The sequence below is a fragment of the Furipterus horrens genome, unplaced genomic scaffold (genome assembly GCF_987537825.1).
Source record: "Furipterus horrens unplaced genomic scaffold, mFurHor1.1.pri manual_scaffold_3, whole genome shotgun sequence".
NCBI classification, from domain to species: domain Eukaryota; kingdom Metazoa; phylum Chordata; class Mammalia; order Chiroptera; family Furipteridae; genus Furipterus; species Furipterus horrens.
The window spans coordinates 189,827,582-189,850,242 of record NW_028327173.1 but is presented as its reverse complement, the minus strand read 5'-3'; the positions used below and the strand labels follow the sequence as shown (position 1 = coordinate 189,850,242).

Below are 22,661 nucleotides of genomic sequence, written 5' to 3'. Positions count from 1 at the left end.
AACACGGTTCAGGGGAAAATAATTCCTCTTTAGATAAAAGCCCAGTTGCTTAGTGGATATTTACTTGGAGGTAAAAGGTCCCGAGCTCAAGTACGAAAGAGGTAAAAAATAGAGATGTATATTTGGAAATTATCAACGTAAAGAGATGAAGCCCTTTCTGAAGATGAAATGGTCCAGGAAAAGTATATAAAACAAGAAAGAGAAGACCACGGAAGTCAACTGGAATGACTGATTACTAACACAATTTAAATCTACTTTCTACCAGTGTTGCCAGCAAAGGTATGTAACAGATGACCATAACCAGCAAGACACTCAGAAAGTTATTCTCAATTTTACTATTTTAAAGGGTTGATTACAAGTAATAAAACAAACTTTTTTTTTGAGAACCACTTCTTTATTTTTTTTTCCTTTGTATTGAATTTATTGGTCTGACATTGGTTAAAATTATACAGGTTTCAGGTGCACAATTCCACAATACATTATCTGTACACACTTGCGTGTTCACCACTCCAAGTCAAGTCTCCTTCCATCACCATTATTCCCCCATACCCTCCTCCACCTCCCCCACACCCGCCAACTCTTTTATTTGGAAGTATATTAGTAGGTCTTGAATATTCATGTTTACAATCATTTGTTAATTTGCCCATTCAGCCCTGACATTTTCTGAAGTTGTCTTTGTCTCAATCTTTTTAATCACCTAAAACTCTAAGTGATGTTTATATCTATTTGCCCTGGAAATCTTGACAACTTTTGACAGTACGTGCCTGCCAACCTAAAATAAACATGTTTTTATCAATAAATATTTGGGTTTTTAGGCTATACAGTAAACCACTGGCATAACACAAATAAATCATCTTCTGTAGTAAATGGAGTCTCTCCATCAATGTATCCAACCTCTACCTATCTTCTCATACTACTCCCAACACAAAGCCTCTGCTCTCCTACCCCAAAAACTGTCCACAAGCTCTGAATTCCCTCAAACCTCTACCTCAACACCCTTCCATTTTCTACAGTATGGAAAAGCCATCCAATTCTCTTCTTATGCCAAGTTTCAGTTCAAGAATTATGTAAAATACTTCTAGTTCTACAAATAATTACTAAGTACCTTCTCAACCATTTCATTTTCAATAAAAGTTATTTTAAAAATCTTTACATGAGCCATTAACAGTTGTATCAAATCGCCAGTGGTTTCAGCATATGATAAAAAAAATCATATATAATAGTTTTAGCAAAAGAAACATAGATCATGTTGACTTCAATCTATATCATAAATAATATGTTGGATGTAGAGTACACATATAATATTGAAGATATAGGAAAGGATTATGTTTTGGAACTAAGAAAATGATCACCTACATTTAAATCAAAAGCTATATGTATTCTAAGGTTTTTTTAATGTATCTTGAAAACTTTTGTGAAAAATGGAACACCATATTTTCTTGATGAAATGTTTATAGAGATTGCAAAGAAGTTTCTTCTGAAATGCAAACTATCTGCTTTCCAATATTACCTCCTGTCATCATGGACTGAAATGCAGCTGGAAAGAAAAAAAACGAGGTTATCTAAAAACATAAATGTCATTATCATACATGTTTATCAGTAGGTCACATACAATTAATGTGAAAAATCACTTCAATGATTTTAATATTATGTATAGAAGAAAACTGTCATGAAAAGAAACTTCCAGTAAACAGTGGCAAAGTTACAGGAAAAACGAACCCAATTAGCATCTTAAATACAGTAACTGTTTTTACACAAACTAGAAATGTTTAATTGGTGTCTACATCAACATTCAGGATCTTCAGTCTGAAGACCCGAGGCAAATAAGTATGAAAATAAATTATCAGCAAAACAAATTTCTAAATAAGTTAAAATATCATAAATCTATCATAAAGTTTTACTAAGTGAAATACACATCTGTTATGCAAGAAAAATAAATGAAACATATTTATGTTTGGTAAACTTAGTAACCAAATATATTAAAGTTTTCCTGAGAAAGGAAAAATATCAGTTTGATTAATCCTTTTTTTAAAGTATATTTTATTGATTATGTTGTTACAGTAGTTCCAATTTTTTTCCCCTTAGCTCCCCTCTGCCCAGTACCCACCTTCCCTCCAGCAATCCCACCCCACTCAGTTCATGTCCATGGGTCATGCATATAAGTTCTTTAGCTTCACCCTTTCCTGTATTATTCTTAACTTCCCCCTGTCTATTTTGTACCAACTGATTATGCTTCTTAGTCCCTGCACCATTTCCCCATTTCTCCCACACCCCCACTCCCAGCTGATAACCCTCCAAATAATCCCCATACCTATTATTCTGTTCCTATTCTGGTTGCTTAGTTGGATTTTGTTTTTATTTTTTAGATTCAATTGTTGATAGTTGTGTTTGTTGTCATTTTAGTGTTCATAGTTTTGATCTTCTTTTTCTTAAGTAAGTCCCTTTGACTTCATATAATAATGGCTTGGTGATGATGAACTCCTTTAGCTTCACATTATCTGGGAAGTACTTCATCTGCCCTTCCATTCTAAATGATAGCTTTGCTGGATAGAGTAGCCCTGGTTGCAGGTTGCCTTTCATCACATTGAATACTGGTTGCCAGTCCCTTCCTGCTTGCAAAGTGTCCTCTGAGAAATCAGCTGATAGTCCTATAGTCACCCCCCTGTAGGCAACTCTCCGCCTCTCTTGCCCCCAGGACTCTCTCTTTATCTTTCACCTTTGGCATCTCAATCATGATGGGTCCTGGTGTGGTCCCCTCTGGGTCCAGCTTGCCCAGGACCCTCTGCGCTTCCCAGACCTGTATGTCTATCTTTTTTGCAAAATTTGGGAAGTTTTCCTCATTTTTTTCAATTCTTGCTTCCTCATTCTGCACTGATTGACTGTTTTTTTCTTCCTTATGTTCCAAATCATTGATTTGAATCCCGGTTTCCTTCCCTTCACCATTGGATTTGTGTGGGTTTTCCTTCGTTTCACTTAGCATAGCCTTCACTTCTTCTCTTATGCATTTGCTGTACTCAAGCATATCTGTCAAGCCTGTGAGCATCTTTATTACCAGTGTTTTGAATTCTACATTTGTTAGGTTGTCTATCTCCTCATCTGTTAGGTTGGCTATCTCCTTGTTGCTTAGTTCTCCCACTGAAACCTTGATCCGCTTCCCCTTTTGGGCCATACTTCTCTGTCTTCTCATTCTGACAGGCTCCTGTGTTTGTTTGCCTCCGCATCCCAGGTAGAGCTGTTGTTCCTGTTATTTTGTAAGGGGCAGAGCCTTAGGCGACCTATTTCACCACGTTGTGGCACTATATGTGGGGGAGGGGTCTGAGAGGGAACAATGTCGCCTCCCCAGCACTCGCCTCTTTTCCAGGTACCTATCCCACTTCCAACCGGACTGGCGCCCCTCTAGCTGCTGCCCTGGCCGTCGTTCCCAGAGTGGGTGGGTCTGCGGACGTTCCAGGACCGTGGGGGCTCTGTAAACAAGTGGACTCTGCTGAGACTGGCAGTTTCTGCCTCCACCCCAACCCCCACTGGTTTGCACAGTCAGAAGCAATGAGGCTTGATTTTCCCTGGTGCTGGGACCATGGGCTGCAAGGTCCGGTGAGGAGCTGGGAATGCTCCCCAGGTGTCCCTCCTAACTTTAAAATGTGTGACTGCGCTTTCTGCTGGCCTGCCGCTGCCGCTGCTGCCACCACACCTCGTCCTCTCCACCCCGGCTCTGCCCCTCCTATCTGTCTGGATGAGTATTTCTTCTTTATATCTTTGTTTGCTGGACTTCCATGTAGTTTGATTTTCTGGAACTTCTGGTTGTTTCTAGTTTTGAGGTAGTTGTATTCCTTCTTAGTTGTGGAGGGAGACGCAGCATGTCTGTCTATACCTCCATCTTGGCCAGAAGTCCTGATTAATCCTTTTTATTTAATGTTGGAATCTGTGTATGTTAGGCAAAAAAAAAAAAAAAAAAAACCTCCAAAAACTAAAATATTGAAAATTTGTTTAATATAATCTTATGATGTCTTAGAACCATTCAATCAGAAAGTTACCTAGAGGCTAAATGACTTTCATGATTCTTATTTTTTTCATAAGCTGTTTATAAAACCAAGGAAACACTCACTTTATGATTTGATTGTTTTTCTCCTTTTTTTTCTTTTTCATTTTTACTTTATGATTTGAAATGTAAAAAAGTACTTCTTAAATACCACTAAGCTGAACTTTCATGGAGTTTGATTGAGATATTTAAGGAAAACTATAGGAAAGTTTTACAGGAAAAAAAGAAATGATTTAAAAAGAAAAAACACCAGAGAAGTAGAATTAAAGGAAAGAAGAGATTATTTGTGCTGAGCACATGTACATAATAAATAAATCTACCTTCATCTTACCTCCCATGTTTTCTAATCCATTTATCATGGTTTCTTTGATCTGTAAATCAAAATAGCTATATTTAGTACTTTTCTTTAGACTTCAGTGTTTCTACTTAATAGTTTCCATGTTTGCAAAAGGCAGCAATAAATATTATTTGGCACTTTCTTTCTAAAAATAGATACACTTTTTTTTAAGGTTTATTTTATTCTCATTTGAAAGGGGGGAGAGAGAGAAAAAGGAAGAAGGTGGGGGGAGAGAGAGAGAGAGAAGAGAGTGGGAGACAGAGAGAGAAAGGGAGAGAGATCAGTTGCCTCTTGCAGCTGGAGATTGAACCTGAAACCAAAGCATGTGCCCTGAGAGGGAATCAAACCAGCGACCTTCAGGTATGAGACAACGCTCCAACTGAGACATTTTGGTCAGGGCAAAAAATGGATATTCTTTATTTCTCTTAGGTATCCTCAAAAGGTTGTCTAGCCATAGATTTTTTAAAAATAAAATCCTATTTTCCCATTGTCTAATCTTCAGTTGGTAACAGCACAATCTATACAAATACTTTTCCAAAAAAAAAAAAAAAAAAAAAAAAAGTACATAACCACACATACACACAGCTTTGCCTATCGTTTCCAAGTTTTAACAATATGCGAGGTCAGGGGCTCTGGATCCCAGATTAGTAACTCCTGATTTTCAACCAACAACTAAGAGATATATCAAAATGCCCTGGGAGGACAGAAAAGAAGTGTGGTGGAGAGGTAGGGGTACTGGGAGGTGCTTATAAGATTTGAGAAAGCACAGCTTCTACACATAGTAGCATTCCATAAATACGTGTTAAATTAATAAATATCAGAATTTGATGGGGAGAAATCTATTGATCTTGCATCATCTAAGAAAAGTAAAAGGTTAATAAAACTTTAGATAAAGGAAATAATAAGAAAGGCTTTCTCAACCAGAAGATTCTATTACCTGGGAGGTAAAGTTAATTTACAATATTTGGTACACTTCCCTTTTGTAGGAATTTTTATTATGAAATTAGTACATGTGCTATGATAAATTCAGATAATATAAAAGCATATAAAATAGCAGGAAGAATGCTATTAATAAAGAACAAAAGCAAGTTCTACCTTTAGTTTTCCTTCTTTAAACCATTGACTCAGCTGTAGAATAGCAGGCTGAAATTTGTCCTTATAGTTAAACACCATAAATCTTTCCCTATAATGGGAAAGAAGAGGATAATGATCAGAGACCAGTGAAGAAATAAAACTGTCCAAAATAAAATCATTGCAGAACTCTACAATCTGCTGATCCTTCAAACATTAGGACTTAACCACACAGAGTCTGGCCAGATATAGTTTTAGGTGTAGTTACAGGTATAAGTATAGTGGACTTATATTGTTTTGTCTGCCCAGCACCTACAACCCCAGTTGGTAACAGCACTGTGATTTTACTTTGTGGGTAACATCCTTTCCCCACCCTGTGTGACCAAAGCCAGGCCAACGTGAGCCACAGAGTATCAGTTCTGGGACTTGGTAAAAGTGCAAAGAGAGAGCTGATCTTCTTTTGCTTGGATGGCTAACCTGATAAAATATAAGACTAGAGATAACAATCATCCTCTTATTGCTGCAAGAAGAGAGCCTGTGAGGAAGCACAGCCAACCCAGAAGAACACACAGCCCAGAGGTGGAGAAAAACTGAATCATGATGCCACTATGCAAACCCTTTATCCAGCCAAATCTCAGCCAGTACTGTACTAACATTGAACTTCTCAGAGACATAAGCCAATAAATTTCCTTTGTGCTTAAGCCAATGTGACTGAATTTCTACCACTTGCAAAAAATGACTTGCAAAAGATTGATAGAACAGATGCAATTTTTAAAAAGTTTTCTGCCAAAGAGCTAGCTAGTAACCAAAACTTAAATATTGAACCAGCTTAAATTGTATATTTTCAAGTTTTATTTGATAAGGAAAAATTATACCTGAAGAATAATACATTTCATATACATCTATGATCTTTAAAGATTTTATTTACTTATTTTTTTAGAGAGAGGGAAGGGAGAGAGACAGAGAGAGAGAAACATTGATGTGTGAGAAAAATATCTATTGGTTGCTTCAGGCAGGACCCCAGCTGGGGAGCTGGCCCACAATACAGGCATGTGCCCTGACCAGGAACAAACCTGTGACCTTTTGGTTCACAGGCCAACATTCAATCCACTGAGCCATGCCAGCCAGGGATACACCTACAATCTTTAAACCCCTTGAATCTGGTAATAACAGTGGGAAGGGGTAGAACTCACCTTGTGATGTTTCTCTCTTTCTGGATTGCTTCTACAGCAAGAGGTAGTGGAGGAGGATAAGGCACATCTTTGTTGTACTGAGAAATTTGACCACACAGGATGATGTGGCTGTTCTGATTCATCTGTTCATATAAAACTGTCGATTATACCCCAAAATAGGCACCTTTCCTATATATGATTTTATGGCTGTCTCAGAGAAAGCCTCCTGTATTTAATCCTTTAGTAGCAATTAATTGACTTCACTTTGAAGATTTTCCCATTATATGTATTTAAAAGTTTTAATTGGCTAGAAAATAAGTCCACTCCAAAGGAACATAGAGGTAAATGAGAATTTGGTAATCAACAAAAGAATTACATTAGTTGTCATTGTCGTTACTGATGCTACTTTTAGTAGTAGTAGGAGAGTATTTCTTTGCATTTAAATAATTTAACCTCAATTGCAAATAATATTACATGTAGTAAATGACAATGCAGTGTTAATAGCTGATGTTGGTATTTTATAATACTGTCAATAAAAATATGTAAATATCTGCAATCTATGAAAATACATTCCATACATAAAGTCAGGTACAATGGCTATAAGTTAGTTGATGGTGAGTTAGGAGTCAGAATTTCACCACTTGAACAATACCACTGTAATTTTTCACAAAAATAAATTGCAGGTGAAAAATATAATTTTGCTAGTAAAGAATTGAAATTGCTCATAGTGCATATCTATAAGCAAATGGAAGTAGATACACGTATTAGCAAGCTCTTTTGTATCACTCAATTAACAGTACTGATCATCACATTATTTTTCACAATAAACCCTATAATCTTATAAAGCTTTTTCTCTCTCATTATCAGGTAAAGACATATCACATCAAATAAAATATAGTATTCAAAATTATAACAAACAAATCAGCAAATAACCTGACTTATCACTGTATTACTTATGTCACCGCCAACATTGTCAAAGTAAATATCCACGCCAGCTGGGCATAATTCACGGAGCTGTTCTGCTACATTCTCTTTTTTATTATTAATTGCAGCATCAAAGCCCAGTTCTGAGGTCAAAAGGAGGCACTTCTCCTGTGTTCCACAAATGCCCACCACTCTGGAACAGCCCAACAAGTGGCCAATCTAGGAGGAAAGTTTTTGAGAATTAAACAACTTTCTATTGTCACATTTAACTTTTAAAATGTGAAAGCATATAAGATAAGTATATGAGAATGTTCATCACAATTTAGGTCAGTTTTCAGCTAAAAGTAACTTGAAATCAAAAGAACTGAGAACACATATGTCATTCTTAAAACCATTAAGATTGAATAAAATTAGACTTAGTTTGAATGCTAAAGTCTCACAATTTAAAGCTGATTTTATAAAAAAGGAATAGTCAGACGCCTAACTTGCAATTCAATATTTTCCAGTGGATGGATCTTGAAAGTATTACGCTAAGTGAAATAAGTCAGCAAAGGATAACCGTATTTTTTCACTCATATGTGGAATATAAAACAAAAAGCAACAAATGGACAAACAAAAAACTCATCAATACAGACAACAGAATGGTGGTTACTTGAAGGGAAGGAAGGAAAGGGAAGGACAGAGAGGATAAGGGGGTCAAATATATGGTGACAGAAGGAGACTAGACCTAGAGGTTAGCATACAGTAGAGTGCATAGATGTCACATTATAAAGTTTAATAAAATTATATAAAATTTATATAATGTTATTAACCAATATCTCCAATAAATTTTTAAAATTAAAAAAATTTTTTTAGGCCTGTGAGTAACTAAAATCATTACTAGATAAAATGTTTTATTTCAGTGGTTCCATACCATAAAGGCTATTATTCATAAAAATAATCACTTTATAAAATTCTATCATAATATTTACTATATTTCTAGAACTGATAAGTGCTTTCTTATTTGAAGATTTTTAGTTTTTACAGTATGGTTTTTATTTTTTTAATTTTATTGATTTAGTTTTAGAGAGAGGGGAAGGAAGGGAGAGAAACATCAATGTGTGAGAGAAACATCAATCAGTTGCCTCTCATATGCCCCGCAAATGGGGACCTGGCCTGCAACCCAGGCATGTGCACCAACTGGGAGTCACACCGGCAACCCTTCGGTTTGCAGTCCAGTGCTCAATCCACTGAGCCACACCAGCCAAGGCATGACTTTGTTTTTTAATTCATGAATTCCACACAGGTACTCTGATTTTCTTCCTTATATTGTTCTAGGATTTCCCATGTCTATTTTTGGTTAATAGAGAACAAGATAAAAAACCTACAACATTCTTCATATTGTTATAAAGAGAGTCTAAGTAGGTAATAACATCATTTCTACTAGAAATGTGTAAAATAATCATATTACAAATTTCTTCAATTTCATATTTTGCACTATATACATGTTTCCAAAGATTAATGATGACTTTTTTAGAAAATCAAATAATTCTCAGTAATTTTACCTGCCCGGCCAAGGATCCACAAGCGCCAGCAGCCCCACTAACAACCATTGTCTGATTAGATCCAGCAGTTACATGACCTTTTTCCTGTATTCCAATCAAGGAAGTCAAACCACATAAACCAATAGCTCCAAGAAAGTATGAAAGGTGTCCATCCACAAGTTGCGGGTCTACCTAAAATGAAATATATATACCTTTAAAAAATAATACTAGGAATTCCTGTTTTAAGTCAACAAGGTATAGACGGTCTGTTATAGACTGGATCGTGTCTTCCTGTGGACCAAAAAAAGGTGGATTCTATGGAAAGTAACCTCACTGAGTGTTCTGATCATAAACACATAACTGGGCAGGTAATGGTGGGTAGTCACACTTCATGCATATAACTTCTTTAGTAAGTTTATCTTTGCCTTAAGCAAGCTCTATCCATTGTTCTCATCCATCTAGGTTAACAGTCCTTTGAAATAAGCCTAACCAACCTTAAGAGAGCACATACTCTTGTTAACTATCCTATAATCCAATCACTGCCTTGCTTTCTCCCTCCTTTATGTAATTTCCATTATGTTTACTTTTTAATTTCAAAATACATAAAAGAAAATGTAAAACTGTTATTCTCTGGAACATATGAGATCATGCTTACAGCAATTACCATCAGTTTGCCTCAAATAAACTCTTATACAAATTATCTATGGGTCTGGACAATTCTTACATTGACACTCCTAAAATTCATATGTTGAACACCTAACCCTTAATGTGACAATACAGGGGTGGCAAAAGTAGGCTTACAGTTGTGAGTACACAAAACACAGAGTTTATGCCTGTACAGTAGTAGGCCCTCTCTATATCGTGGTTCACTTATCGCGGCCTCACTGTATCGCAGGATTTTTTAAAATATTATATTTAATTATTTATCGCGGATTTTTCGCTATATCATGGGATTTTGTGGTAATGTATACGTATGTTGTTAAAGTTACGTAGGTTTAAGAGTGTAGAATATGTTAAAGAACTTAAGTAGTGTTTATAAAAGTGTGGAAAAGGTTCATAAGGGAGTGGGAAAGGTTAATAAGGGACTGGGAACAGTTTATAAGTGTGTAGGAAGGGTTTATAAAGCCTTAAAATATAAATAAATACTAATATATATATAATAAATACTAATATATATAAATGTAAGGTTCCTACTTCGCGGATTTTCACCTATTCCAGGGGGGTCTAGAACATAATACCCATGATAAGTGAGGAAATACTGTACACAGAAAGGTCTACAGTATGCAGCAATATTTCATATAGGTAATAATTATTATTAAAGCTGGTATAGACACAGTGTGAGTTAAGTTTGTGTTCCACAAATATCATTTCTCCATCCCTTTTAAACCCTCCTTCCTCGTTTCTAATACCTATTCCCAAAGCACTTTACAGTTCTCTGCAACTGCTCAATTTCCCACGATAACACAGTTATAGGGAAAGCTAGAAAATGCTGAACATTTCTTTTTCACTTCCTGCTAAGAAATTTCTAGTTAAATATATTTTACTAGTACCATTAAGCTGACAAGTGATTGCACAATGGCTCGTGTCATTTGTATATTAACAGCCACTTTTAACTGATTATAAGAATTTGTAATAATAGAAAACTAAAATTTTATAAATCTTTTTATAAAACCTTAGTCACATATGTCAGATATGTCACATACGCCCAGGCTCTGTAGCTTCAGCTTCACTGGAGAGGACACTCCAGCGTCATCGCAAGATGTCGATTCAACACGGGAGGAGACAGATACCGTGTCACTCCCGAGTCGGACTGCACAGCCATTCTCGGCGGTGCAGATAGACTCTTAAGAAGCTACACCATCGTCTCTCGAGACGGACGGCTGCCGACGACGATGTCATAGCATTTAATTTTCACATTCACTTGTAAGATAGCTATTATTTTCATTTTGCACATGAGGAAACTGAAGTTCAGAGACATACAGTAACTTCCTTGATGACATATATTAGGTTGAATTACAGGGTGGGGCAAAACAGGTTTACAGTTGTGAGTACAGAAAACACAGTTTATTTTTGTATTATCCTTTATTAATTATTATATTACTTTTCATACTCACAACTGTAAACGTACTTTTGCCATACCCTGTACATGAAGCTGCCAGTTTTTAAAGGTCAAAAAAGACAAATATTGGTAATTTCACATGGTTCAACATAACAGAACCCAAACTCAGGATTTCTGACACAAGATGGAATTTTAAGCACAAACCACAGGAATTTCTGAAGTGTCAATTTCTCAGAAAACTTTATAAAGCCTACAACTATAATGGTCCTCTGGTTCCCTGCATAAAATATTTTTTGACGTGTATAGCTCAGGTTTTATTTTATATATGTGAAATTTGAAAAAGAAATTAAATATGGAAAACAACACCACTCACTGGTAATCTAAGAACTGTCATATAGAGTTACAGCCAATAGTGGAAAAGGAACACAGTCTTTCCACATTTTTGCACCTGAAAGAAAATGTATGCTTTTATTTTATTTTTTTCCTTGATAACGAACAGAACTGAAAGCCAAAGGCACAAAATAAGAATTCTGGGGGTGGGGTGAGAGTGGGATCATATACTTTATATTAATACATCACCTTTTCTAGGCTATCTCCATCCAGAATCACCTTGGTTTGCCAGGGCCAAAAGAAAGAAGTCACAAAATCACCTTTAGTAAAATGTATATGTTTACTTTCTTCTATAATCCCAATACCTCCACCGTCAGCCACTTGAGATAACTGCCAAGGTGTTAAATAATCAGTTCCAGTGTCTTCATTCATTTTACAACGCTAAAAAAAGAAAACATTGATTAGGGATAATTCTGTCTAATAATACTGAACCAGTTTATTAATGTATCCAGTGACTAAAAGAAAGATATTTAATAAGTAATGTTAAGTAAAGTGGTAGTCAGACAAATAAAATTTATCTTCCTTTCAGTTATTTTTTATTCTGAAAAAATTGTATCGCCTCTCTAACAAGTAAAGAAGTACAATTAAAGGGAATTTAAGTATTTTCTAAAATTAGATTGTGTTGATACTTCTATAACTCTGTGAACAGAGTAAAAACTATGAATTGTACATTTAAAAGTGTGAATTGTATGATGTGTATTATATTTCTTTTTTATTTTATTTTTTAAATTGTTGACACTATTACAGATGCTCCTATTTCCCCTCCTTTGCCCCCTTCCACCTATCCACCCACCCCCGTTGTCCATGGGCTACACATATACACATATACATTCTTTGGCTAATCTCTTCCAGCCCCTGCCCTTCCCCTCTAAGATCTGTCAGTCTGTTCCATGTATCCATGCCTCAGGTTTTATTTCATTCATCAGTTTATTTGGTTCGTTAAGATTCCACATATGAGTGAGAACATATGTTATTTGTTTCTCTCTGACTGGCATACTTCGTTTAGCATAATAATCTGTCGCAAAGAGTAAGAGTACCTTCTTTTTTACAGCCATGTACTATTCCATTGTGTAAATGTACCACAGCTTTTTTATATATATATTATATTTCAATAAAGCTGTTAAAATTTTTAAACAATTAAAGAAATTAAGTAATATTACATACATTATGCTACCAAAAATAATACAAACTACTGTGCCAATGTTCCAATGGATTGTGGCAAATTAGGTATATTTACATGTTATTGATAATATTATAAAACTGTCAATTTTTGGTAGAAGACAAATTAGCAACATAGACCATAATGGTACTCATTTCTCTTGCCCTCAAAATTCTACTTCCCCAATGGAAATAACACAAAAAGAAATGAAATTTTATACAGTTGTTTATCACCATCTCTTCTGAACTCCTCTTCCTCATTTCTCATTCGTATTCCCAAGGCATTTCTAGGCTCTTCCCAACTGCTCAATTTTCCACAATAGCACAATGATAGGGAAAACTTCAGACCAAGCATTACGTCATACCCCTCACCTCAGGTGGATGTTCTTTTTATTCTGCAAAGACAAAATGCCACAATGGCACCACACTCTCTCCTGAGACTAGTGCTAAAGACTTCCCTGGAAAGTAGTCAAGGCTCTCTTCCTCTCTTTGACTGCCTCTTGCCTCTCTCATGAAGCCAAGATACACAGGTCTATGGTGTGGTCCAGGAGATGGAAAAGATGGAAGGCTGCTTGATTAAGGGTGGTCTAGTTCAGTTCACCGAAGAAAAAAGCAACTAGGAAATTGAAGCATAAGTTTCTATGGGAATATACTATGCTTCTGCTAGTTCGGCAGCTGTTGGATACTGGCCAGACCAAGCATCTGACTCAAACAAGGCTAAGAGAAAAAGTAGAAAAAGTAATTCCCTATAGGTAAGGAAATGATGTCAACATAATAGAATGTTATATGGCCACCAATATACTGATATTTCCACTAGTTTTTCATATGAAGATATGTATGTAAAGTCACTTAAATATGAAATCAAAATAGCATATACACATAAACTATAACCATGTATAAAACACTTATACACAGTAATTAAAATTAGTTGTGAATTTGGAATGATAAAATTTCAATGATCTAATTTATGTCCAATAGATTCCTTTGTTTTTTTTTTTAAGTTGCTTATGTTCTTTTTTAAAAAAGGACAATGTCTAGTGAAGGCAAGTGATTACTTACAACTCCCAAGTGGAGTGACACACCATACTATGCAGGGCCACATGGGGAAAGAAGGGATTTTCTTCCTTCCTTTAATTAATACTAAATAAGCACCATGCTAGCCCCTGTAGATAGAGCGATAAATTAAGGCCTTTTAAACTGGATCAATCTAGGAATTTCCAATCCTAACTTACTATCTTCAAGCTTTACTTACTAATGGGAAGTGATCTGGACATTTGGAAGAACCTGACTAACCACATACACTATTACGAAAATTTTCCTTACCCTGGCAGGATAGCTCAATTGGTTAGAGCATTGAACCAATATACCAAGGTTATAGGTTTGATCCCTGGTCAGGGCACATACAAGAATCAATCACTGAATGCATAAATATGTGGAACAACAAATCAATGTTTCTTTCTCCCTTCTGCTCTCTTGCTAAAATCAATTTTTAAAATTATTTTTGAAACTTTCCTTCTATAACATTTCTTAATTACACTAGTGAATAAAAACAAAGGCAATCTATAACTTACAGGTATCAAAATATAATTGCTCAAATATTTATTAATCATGAGAATGGCACAACAAAATTTAGATTCGACATAAAGAATATAAAAAACAAAATTAGACTTGCAGTGAAGATGGAGGCGTAGATAGACATGCTTTGCCTCCTCGTGCAACCATAGAAAGAATCACAACCAGATCTCAAAAACAAGTAACAACTGAACCATCAGAAAATTGAGCTGTATGGAAGTCCAACAACCAAGGATTTAAAGAAGCCACATTTACCCAGACCGGTAGGAGAAGCGGAGTCATGGAGACAGGGTGGAGAGGCGGTGGCTCGGACAAGCAGCAGCAGAGCAGATGGTCCCACATTCATGTGCACTGGGAGTGATCGATCCTAACCACAGGCCAGGCTGCACAACCCAGGGTTCCAGCACTGGGAAGATAAACTCCCATTACCAGTGGGAGTTTGGGCGGCAGAAGAAATGCCAGATTTCCACTGCTTCAAGGGCCCACATGGTCTTATAATGTAGGTAAACCACAGGGCAGCAACTAGAAGGGCACCAATCACCTATAGGAAGTAGGTGAAGGGACTAGAAAAGGGACAATTGCTGGGAAAATCTCCAGAAGCCAGGCATCAGCATTGTCCCCTCTCCAAGCCCCACCACCACACCACAAACAGAGCCGCAAAGTAGTGAAGTGGGTAGCCCCACCCTGGCAAATATCTAAGGCTCCATCCCACACAGGATGCCTTTGCTACATAAGCCATGCTACTAAGACGGGGAGTAAAAGAAGCGCTGCCTAATACAAAGAAGCAAACACAGAGAGGCTGACAAATTGAGGAGGCAAAGAAATATGGCCCAAATGAAAGCAGAACAAAACCCCAGAAAAAGAACTAAACGAAACAGAGATAGCCAACCAATCAGATGTAGAGTGCAAAACACTGGTGATAAGATGCTCAGAGAACAGAGAACTTATAGAGTAGGGAAAAAAAAAAGGAAGAAATGAAGGTTACACTAAGTGAAATAAAAATCTATAGGGAACCAACAGTGAAGGGAAGGAAGCCAGGATTCAAATCAACAATTTGGAACAAAAGGAAGAAATAAACATTCAACCAGAACAGAAAGAAGAAACAAAAATGCAAAAAAATGAGGAGAGGCCTAGGAATCTCTGGGACAACTTTAAACGTACCAACAGCCAAATTATAGGGATGTCAGAAGGAGAAGAGGAAGAGCAAAAAATTAAAAAATTTGAAAAAAATAATGAAAGAAAATTTTCTTAATTTGATGAAGGAAATAGACATACAAGTCCAGGAAGCACAGAGCGTCCCAAACAAGTTGGACTCAAAGAGGACCACACCAAGACACATCATAATTAAAATGCCAAAGGTGAAAGATAAAGAGAAAATCTTAAAAGCAGCAAGAGAAAAGCAGAGAGTTACCTACAAAGGGGTTCCTGTAAACTATCAGCTGACTTCTCAGAAGAAACTTTGCAGGCAAGAAGGGGCTGGCAACAAGTATTCAAGGTGATGAAAAACCTACAACCTAGATTACTCTATTCAGCTAAACTATTATTTAGAGTGGAAGGGAAGATAAAGTGCTTCCCAGATAAGGTAAAGCTAAAGAAGTTCATCATCACCAAGCCATATTACATGAAATGTTAAAGGGACTTATTTAAGAAAAAAAAAATCAAAATTATGAACATGAAAGTGACAAAAACTTACAACTATCAATACCTGAATCTAAAAAACAAAAACAAAACAAACTAAGCAAACAACAAGAACAGGAACAGAACAATAGGTATGGAGATCATCTGGAGGGTTATCAACTGGGAGGGAGAATGGGGAGAATGGGGGAAAAGGTACAGGGATTAAGAAGTATAACTGGTAGGAACAAATTAGGCAGGGGAAAGTTAAGAATAATATAAGAAAGGGAGAAGCCAAAGAATTTATATGCACAACCCATGGTCATGAACTAAGCAGGAAGATTGCTGGAGGGAGTACCCCATGGAGGGGGGCAAAAGGGGTAAAACTGGGACACTGTAACAGCATAATCAATAAAATATACTTAAAAAAATAAAATTAATTTTCACCAAGTCACAAAATCCTGATTCTCACCATGTAAGGATCCACAGAAAGATAAAGGGTTCTGACTTGTACTTGTCCTTCATTGATATTATCTGGCAAATTTACTTCTTCTACTCGGAAATTTTCTGCCACTGGATTACCATTTTTTCCTAAAATATTAGGTAAAAATATAAAATCAAAAATTCACTTTTCTATACAATTATTTATTATTCTTTAAAAGGCCACTCAGGATTCAGAGCACTGTAATTTAACTTAGGCATGAATAAATCCATATTGCTTTGTAATTTCTTTGTAATTTGACATAAATTCTTCAAGTAGTTTTAATTACTCATTATTTTCTTCAAGAAGATCCTTTGGAATACTGCTGTCAACTTTAAAATCTGTTTTTTAAGATGACTACAGGTAAACTACCTCATCTGTTTTAAAATTAAGAAGGATTTCAAAAAGTAAAAAATCACAGCTAGCTTTTTAAAATATCATAAAAATGAAAATGTATAAGGTAGTTGAAATGCATCAGCCCAAGAAAATAGGTGAACTTTCCTTCCTCATTTTAAGAAGAAAACAGAAACTTAAATAAATGCATTTCTAAAAAAAAGGTAAAGTCTTAAAAATTAGAAATTTGAAATATGAAAAGAAAAATCTGAGTCCTGGCCAGATAGCTCAGTTGGTTACAGCGTCCTCCCATTATGCCAAGGTTGCAGGTTCGATCCCTGGTCAGGGCACATACAAAATCAACCAATGAATGCATAAATAAGTGGAACAACAAATCAATGTTTCTTTCTCTCTCTAAAAAAAAACATAATTAATATTTAAAAAAGAAAAAAAGGTTAACAGTTTAAAAATGGAAAAATTTGTGAGCAGAAAATGTCATCACTAAAAGTGTATGCTTATTGAGTTACATTGAACATAAGCAAACTTCCTATTCACTGAATCATCCCATTTCTAAAGTGGAAATAGAATGAAAAGATTTTAATCTAACTGCTCACTTTATTAAAACTGAGGTCAGAAAAGGTTAAATGACTTGCCAGGCCACATGCTAGACAGGCAGCAATACCAAGGCAGCATGAGCCCAAACCTCTCAGGTTACTTCTGTACCTGTTTGCATGATTCAGGTTAGAGGTCAGCACAGACATAGGTCAGTGCTCTTCACATAAAACAAAAAATCAAATTTTAAGAACCAATGTTACATACTATAAAGAAAAACAAAAGCCACATATTTGTAATATAACCTTTTAAACAGTATAACAATTCTAAAGCACCTTATTTTTTCAACCAATGGCCTTGATAAGTCATCACTTGAAAAACTGAATATTACATTGTTTAAAGAATTTCTTCTAATATCTTTGCTAGTGTTAATATCTTCTTATCTTGATTTACCACATGACAGAGTATGGATCCTTTTGTCCCTCTATTTGCATTAATAATTATTAAAGACCACAGCTGTTCATTCATCACAGATAAATACATACCAGGTCTGGAATTCAATATCACTCTTTGTACAATCATCACCTTGTTTGCACAGGGATCTCACAAGATTTCTGTAAAAAGTAATTCCTATTGATAGAAAAAATTTAAAATCACAAGAAAGTTTGGAAACATTAAATGATTTAAAATTTAAAAAGAAGCACATTTGTGTTCCTGAACAAGGAGAAGAAAAATCATATTTCGGACCCAAAAAAGATATAGTCTCCAGTCAGAGTTTACCTCCTAAAGCAAATATATGAATGACTAAGTCTAATCAGAATTTTGCTTAATAGGAACAAGTTTGTTGAAGACTGAGTGGGGCAGAATGTTTTGGGCCTCATTATTCAAGCACATTCATCTTCGTACCATCATGATTAAGCCTCCTACTGTGACCTGATGAAAAGAAAACAGCATGATATATATTCCTCCAGAGCTGGCCCGTTAATCTAGTAGCAAAATATAAACACTAGCTGCTTGAGATGTAACCAAATTTTCCAAAATTCTCTTACTCATTTATCAAAATGGAAATTTCTTAATAGTTTTGCTGATTATAAAAGTAATATATCAAAAGTATTTTTAAATTCTCACCTTCTCAGAAATTCTGTAATATAGAATGTCTAAGTAAGTAAAGGACCTATTTATTCTGAGTTTACAACTTGAGCTAATGAAAGAAGCAAAATGAAGTTCCAGTGCTGGAACTATCTGACTTGGGGGAAATAGTCCTGCTTGCTTTATCAATCAGTAAAAATGAGAACAAACCTTAGTGTTACAGCATTACACTGTTGTGAGTACTATGAAATATATGTGAATTTAATATTTAATAATATTTAATATATATTCATTTTATCTAACAATCTTATTAAGTATTATTATTATCCTCAAACAGGGTTTTTACATCTTCAGCCACAGTGATGCACAACTCTCCAGTAGGTAACCTCTACTAGAAGAGGAGAATTTTGCACCTAATTAAGATCTAAACATCTGATGTTAGTGACATTTTGTAAAATAGAACGAAGAACATGGATAGGCATCCTACTTGCTTCCTTACTTTTGGTAATGTACAAGCTCTGTCCAGAAGGTATCCAGCCATGTAACATGAAAAATAGAGACATTTATTAAAGAAGATACAAGAAACATTGTACATAGGAAAATGATGCCTCAGTCCCCTTCAAAGTAGGCACCTTGGGACCTCACACAGTTCTCCCAGTCGCCACCAGCGGCCCCATCATATATTCCTGAATCTCAATAATGGTCTGAAATCTCTTCCCTTTCAAAGGTGATTTTAGTTTTGGGGAAAAGCCAGAAGTCACAGGGCACCACATCTGGGCTGTAGTGGGGCTGAGTCACCTGGGTGACTTGACATTTCACCAAAAAACTCTGCACGAGACATGATACATGAGGGAGGGCATTGTTGTGATCAAGCCAATCACCAGTTGCCCACAGCTGCGGCCTCTGAATCATTCAAATAGTTTCTGCAGAGGAATGGTCAAGAGTAATGTAAAATTTGATGCAGATTTGTTGCTCTACTGTCTCAGTCATTTTTAATGTGATGGCCACACAGTACACACATGCTCACTCATGGCATCTTCCACCCCCACGGACTAGTATACAGTGAAGTCATCACTGTTCATGCATGCACATTCAAGTCCACTTTCCTTGGCTGCCAGGTTACATCGATGTTGTGCTAACTGTTCTCGTTATATTAACAATGGCTCGACTTTTTCCGGACAGATCCCGTATATATTTATAGTCTCACTGGTTGTGAAATTAATGGCTCTTCCCCTCAATATCCATTCTCTCCTTATGAATACAGTGTTGCCCAGCTAAAAGATTGCATTTCCCAGCTTCCTCTTAAAATAAATCCCAGACACCACCCTATTTCACCTAAAAATCCCTGAATTATGCATCTCTGAAAACAGATTGTTTTAATACAAATGTTATGCCACTAACCTAACAGAATTAATAGTACAGGTAATTCCTTAACATTACCTAATACCTAGTGCATATTCATATTCCCTGAATGTCTCAGAGATGTCTTTTTACAGTTGGTTCATTAGAACCAAAATTTAAGGTCCATATACTACATTAAGTCTCCCCTTCCTTTTTATTTCATGAAATGGATTGTTGAAGAAACATTTTCTTCATCCTTTGTCTATAAAATGTCCTTGGATTGCTTCCTCATAGTGTAATTTACCTCATTCTTTTATCTTCCCCCTTACCTTTGAATGGTGTTTATATCTAGAGCTGTGATTACATGCAAGTTCCATTTTTACATAATAATCTTTTAAAACAGTGCTGTGTGCATCCTATTTCATCACATCAAGAAGTCCATAATGTCTTGTAAAGCTAAATATATTTTTAAAGGAAATTTTTCTATTGAATCACATTGTGTGTAAATTATGTAAGGATTGAAAAGCAAAAATTTCCAGATTGATGCTGGGTCCAAAGATAACTGCATTTAAATGGTTATTAAAGCACCATGATGGCTAAATTTTCAATCAAATGAAAATTTCATATATCCCCTCTAATTCTTTCAATGTCTGCTTTATTTCTTCAAAATATGCACACTGTAGATTTTTCCAAATATTGCTTATCAGCATGAAAAGTACAGTATTTATCTCTCTATATTAAAGTTTTCAAGTGTCAAATAGTAAAATTAACTAACGTGGGATAATCGCACAATATCCCTCAGTAGCACAACAAACAACAAATTTAAAATATAAAAAATCTTGGTTTAGTTACAAAATTAAAATTAAAAAATACGCCACACCAAGTTCTAGATATGAAAGGAATGGTGGTGGTGTTAAATTCATCCCACGCGTGTGTGTTTGGGCAGTAGGGGGGAGTCTTTATTAACTGACATTAAGCAAACCATATTTGTCTGGTATGATATTAAAGGGGTTTATAACTACTGCTAAGTAATACAGTAGTCCCTCTCTATATCGTGGTTCACTTATCGCGGCCTCACTGTATCGCAGGATTTTTAAAAATATATTTAATTATTTATCACGGATTTTTCGCTGTATCACAGGATTTTGCAGTACTGTATACATATGTTGTTAAAGTTACATAGGTTTAAGAGTGTGGAATATGTTTAAGAACATAAGTAGTGTTTATAAAAGTGTGGAAAAGGTTAATAAGGGAATGGGAAAGGTTAATAAGGGACTGGGAATGGTTTATAAGTGTGTGGGAAGGGTTTATAAAGCCTTAAAACTAAAATAAATGTAAGATTCCTACTTTGCAGATTTTCACCTATCCCGGGGGGGAGGGGGTCTAGAACGTAATACCCACGATAAGTGAGGGAGTACTGTATTCAAAAATAATACCAGATCAATGATCAACTGAAAAAATCACTTTGGCGTGGTCGTAAATAGTATGTTATTTGCGTGTCTACCTTTCAATCTAATATAAGAGAAGAGACACTGAAGTAGGAAGAGCAGAGTGTTAAGTCCTGGTTCTAATCAGGTGGGATCTTGTTGTCTGGGCCTCTTTCCTGACTGTTCCTAAGTGTCAGGAACTGGGCGAGGGGCTTCATAGTCACCCCGTAACCCTATGAGGTTGGTACTGTCAGCGTCCACATTTTATAGATGGAGAAAGAAGTATAGAGGTTGCATAACTGGCCCATGGTCGCACAGATGGTAATGAAGACACTGGAACCCATACTCAAACACAATACATACTATTTACGTACTATGAGCTTTCCTAACACCTTTTAATTAAACATTTCTCTATCCTAATCTCATTGTTATTCTGCCACAAATGACTCTTATAAAGCATGGAGATCTATGGCTCCCATGACCAGCCACGCATATGGAAATTACCAAGAGTCTGCGCCTACCCAGAATTTCAAGCTGACTTCCCAGACCGCAAACGCCAAACAGATAGGGATTTGTACCATTGTTCAAAGATTTATGCCCACCCCCTATGCTTGGCACATGGTAGGTGCTCAAAAAATGTGTTAAATGAACCTCTCAGAGGCACCTTAAACAAATATGTCCATTCCTGCAGTTGCTTACTCTCAACAATTCTTCAAAAAAAAAAAAAAAACTTTCTGCTTCTGCTTCCCCAGCATTCCCTAATGTGTTAAGCATAACGCCAGTAGCTCCAGGAAGAAGTCTAGAGGTCACCCTGGCTCCTCGATCTTCCCTCACCTGTACCACTCCACCCAGCTCCAGGTACCCCAGCTCCAGGGTACGCCACCGACGGCCTTTGCTCGTCACTCACCAACACCGAGCCCCGGAGGAAATATCGCGTGGTTTGCGGGGTTGCGATGGGCTCGCCCCGCGCCTTCGGCCCTCCGACCTCAGTACGCAGGCGCAGGACCAGACCTTTGCACTTAGCTCCCAGTTCTCGCCGGGGCGGGCTTTTGAAGGTAAGGAGCGATTCATGGATCTGTTTCCGTGAGGGGCGGGGAAGCTGCAGAACATTAAAGGGCAGTCACATGTCTGGGCAGAGTGTATTAATACATTAACCAGGACTGGTGTTCTGTGGCTGCCCCTACTGCTTGTACCCCAAGAGCAAATCAGATCGTTTAACCTTGACCAGTAGTAGTCCTTGGAGTAATTTTATTCATTTTATGGACGTCTCTCTGAGCCATGGACTAGAAAATTGCAGTGAGAGAGGGGCCCTCAAGCCTACTCCTCATTTTATGGGTGGGGAAACAGACTAGGAGAGCTGATGTGATTGGACCATCCACCTTTCAGCTGTTTGGGGGCAGTGCTGATTAAAACCGGTTCTACGAGACTGCGGGCCCAGGGCCCTTTCCTGTTTCTTTAAAGCAGGGCTGTCTCTTCTTCCAGAGACAATCCCAAATTCCTCAAAGATCGATTACCCCGTGTGGGCGGATTTCTCAATTTCATTAATTATCAATTGCTTCCTGTTGTGCTGAACTGAGTTGAG

At 36.5% G+C, this 22,661-nt stretch overlaps 1 protein-coding gene across 4 annotated transcripts; it reads right to left on the bottom strand.

Annotated features, from left to right (window-relative positions):
* Positions 1-360: 360 nt before the first annotated feature.
* On the bottom strand, positions 361-22,130 carry PTGR2 (prostaglandin reductase 2). Of its 4 annotated transcripts, none has more exons than XM_090271130.1 (10): positions 21,914-22,130; positions 17,768-17,852; positions 16,329-16,447; positions 11,702-11,893; positions 9,085-9,255; positions 7,550-7,759; positions 6,638-6,759; positions 5,469-5,556; positions 4,368-4,407; positions 361-1,537 (listed from the first exon to the last, which is right to left on the bottom strand). In XM_090271130.1, the coding sequence occupies exons 2-10, from the start codon at positions 17,802-17,804 to the stop codon at positions 1,452-1,454; spliced, it is 1,065 nt and encodes a 354-aa protein (XP_090127256.1). In that variant the 5' UTR covers positions 17,805-17,852; positions 21,914-22,130; the 3' UTR covers positions 361-1,451. The 4 variants fall into 4 exon arrangements, with proteins under 4 accessions (XP_090127256.1, XP_090127257.1, XP_090127258.1 ...); XM_090271131.1 differs by having other exon boundaries at positions 21,987-22,130; XM_090271132.1 differs by lacking the exon at positions 21,914-22,130 and adding an exon at positions 21,601-21,728.
* Between the last annotated feature and the right edge of the window lie 531 nt (positions 22,131-22,661).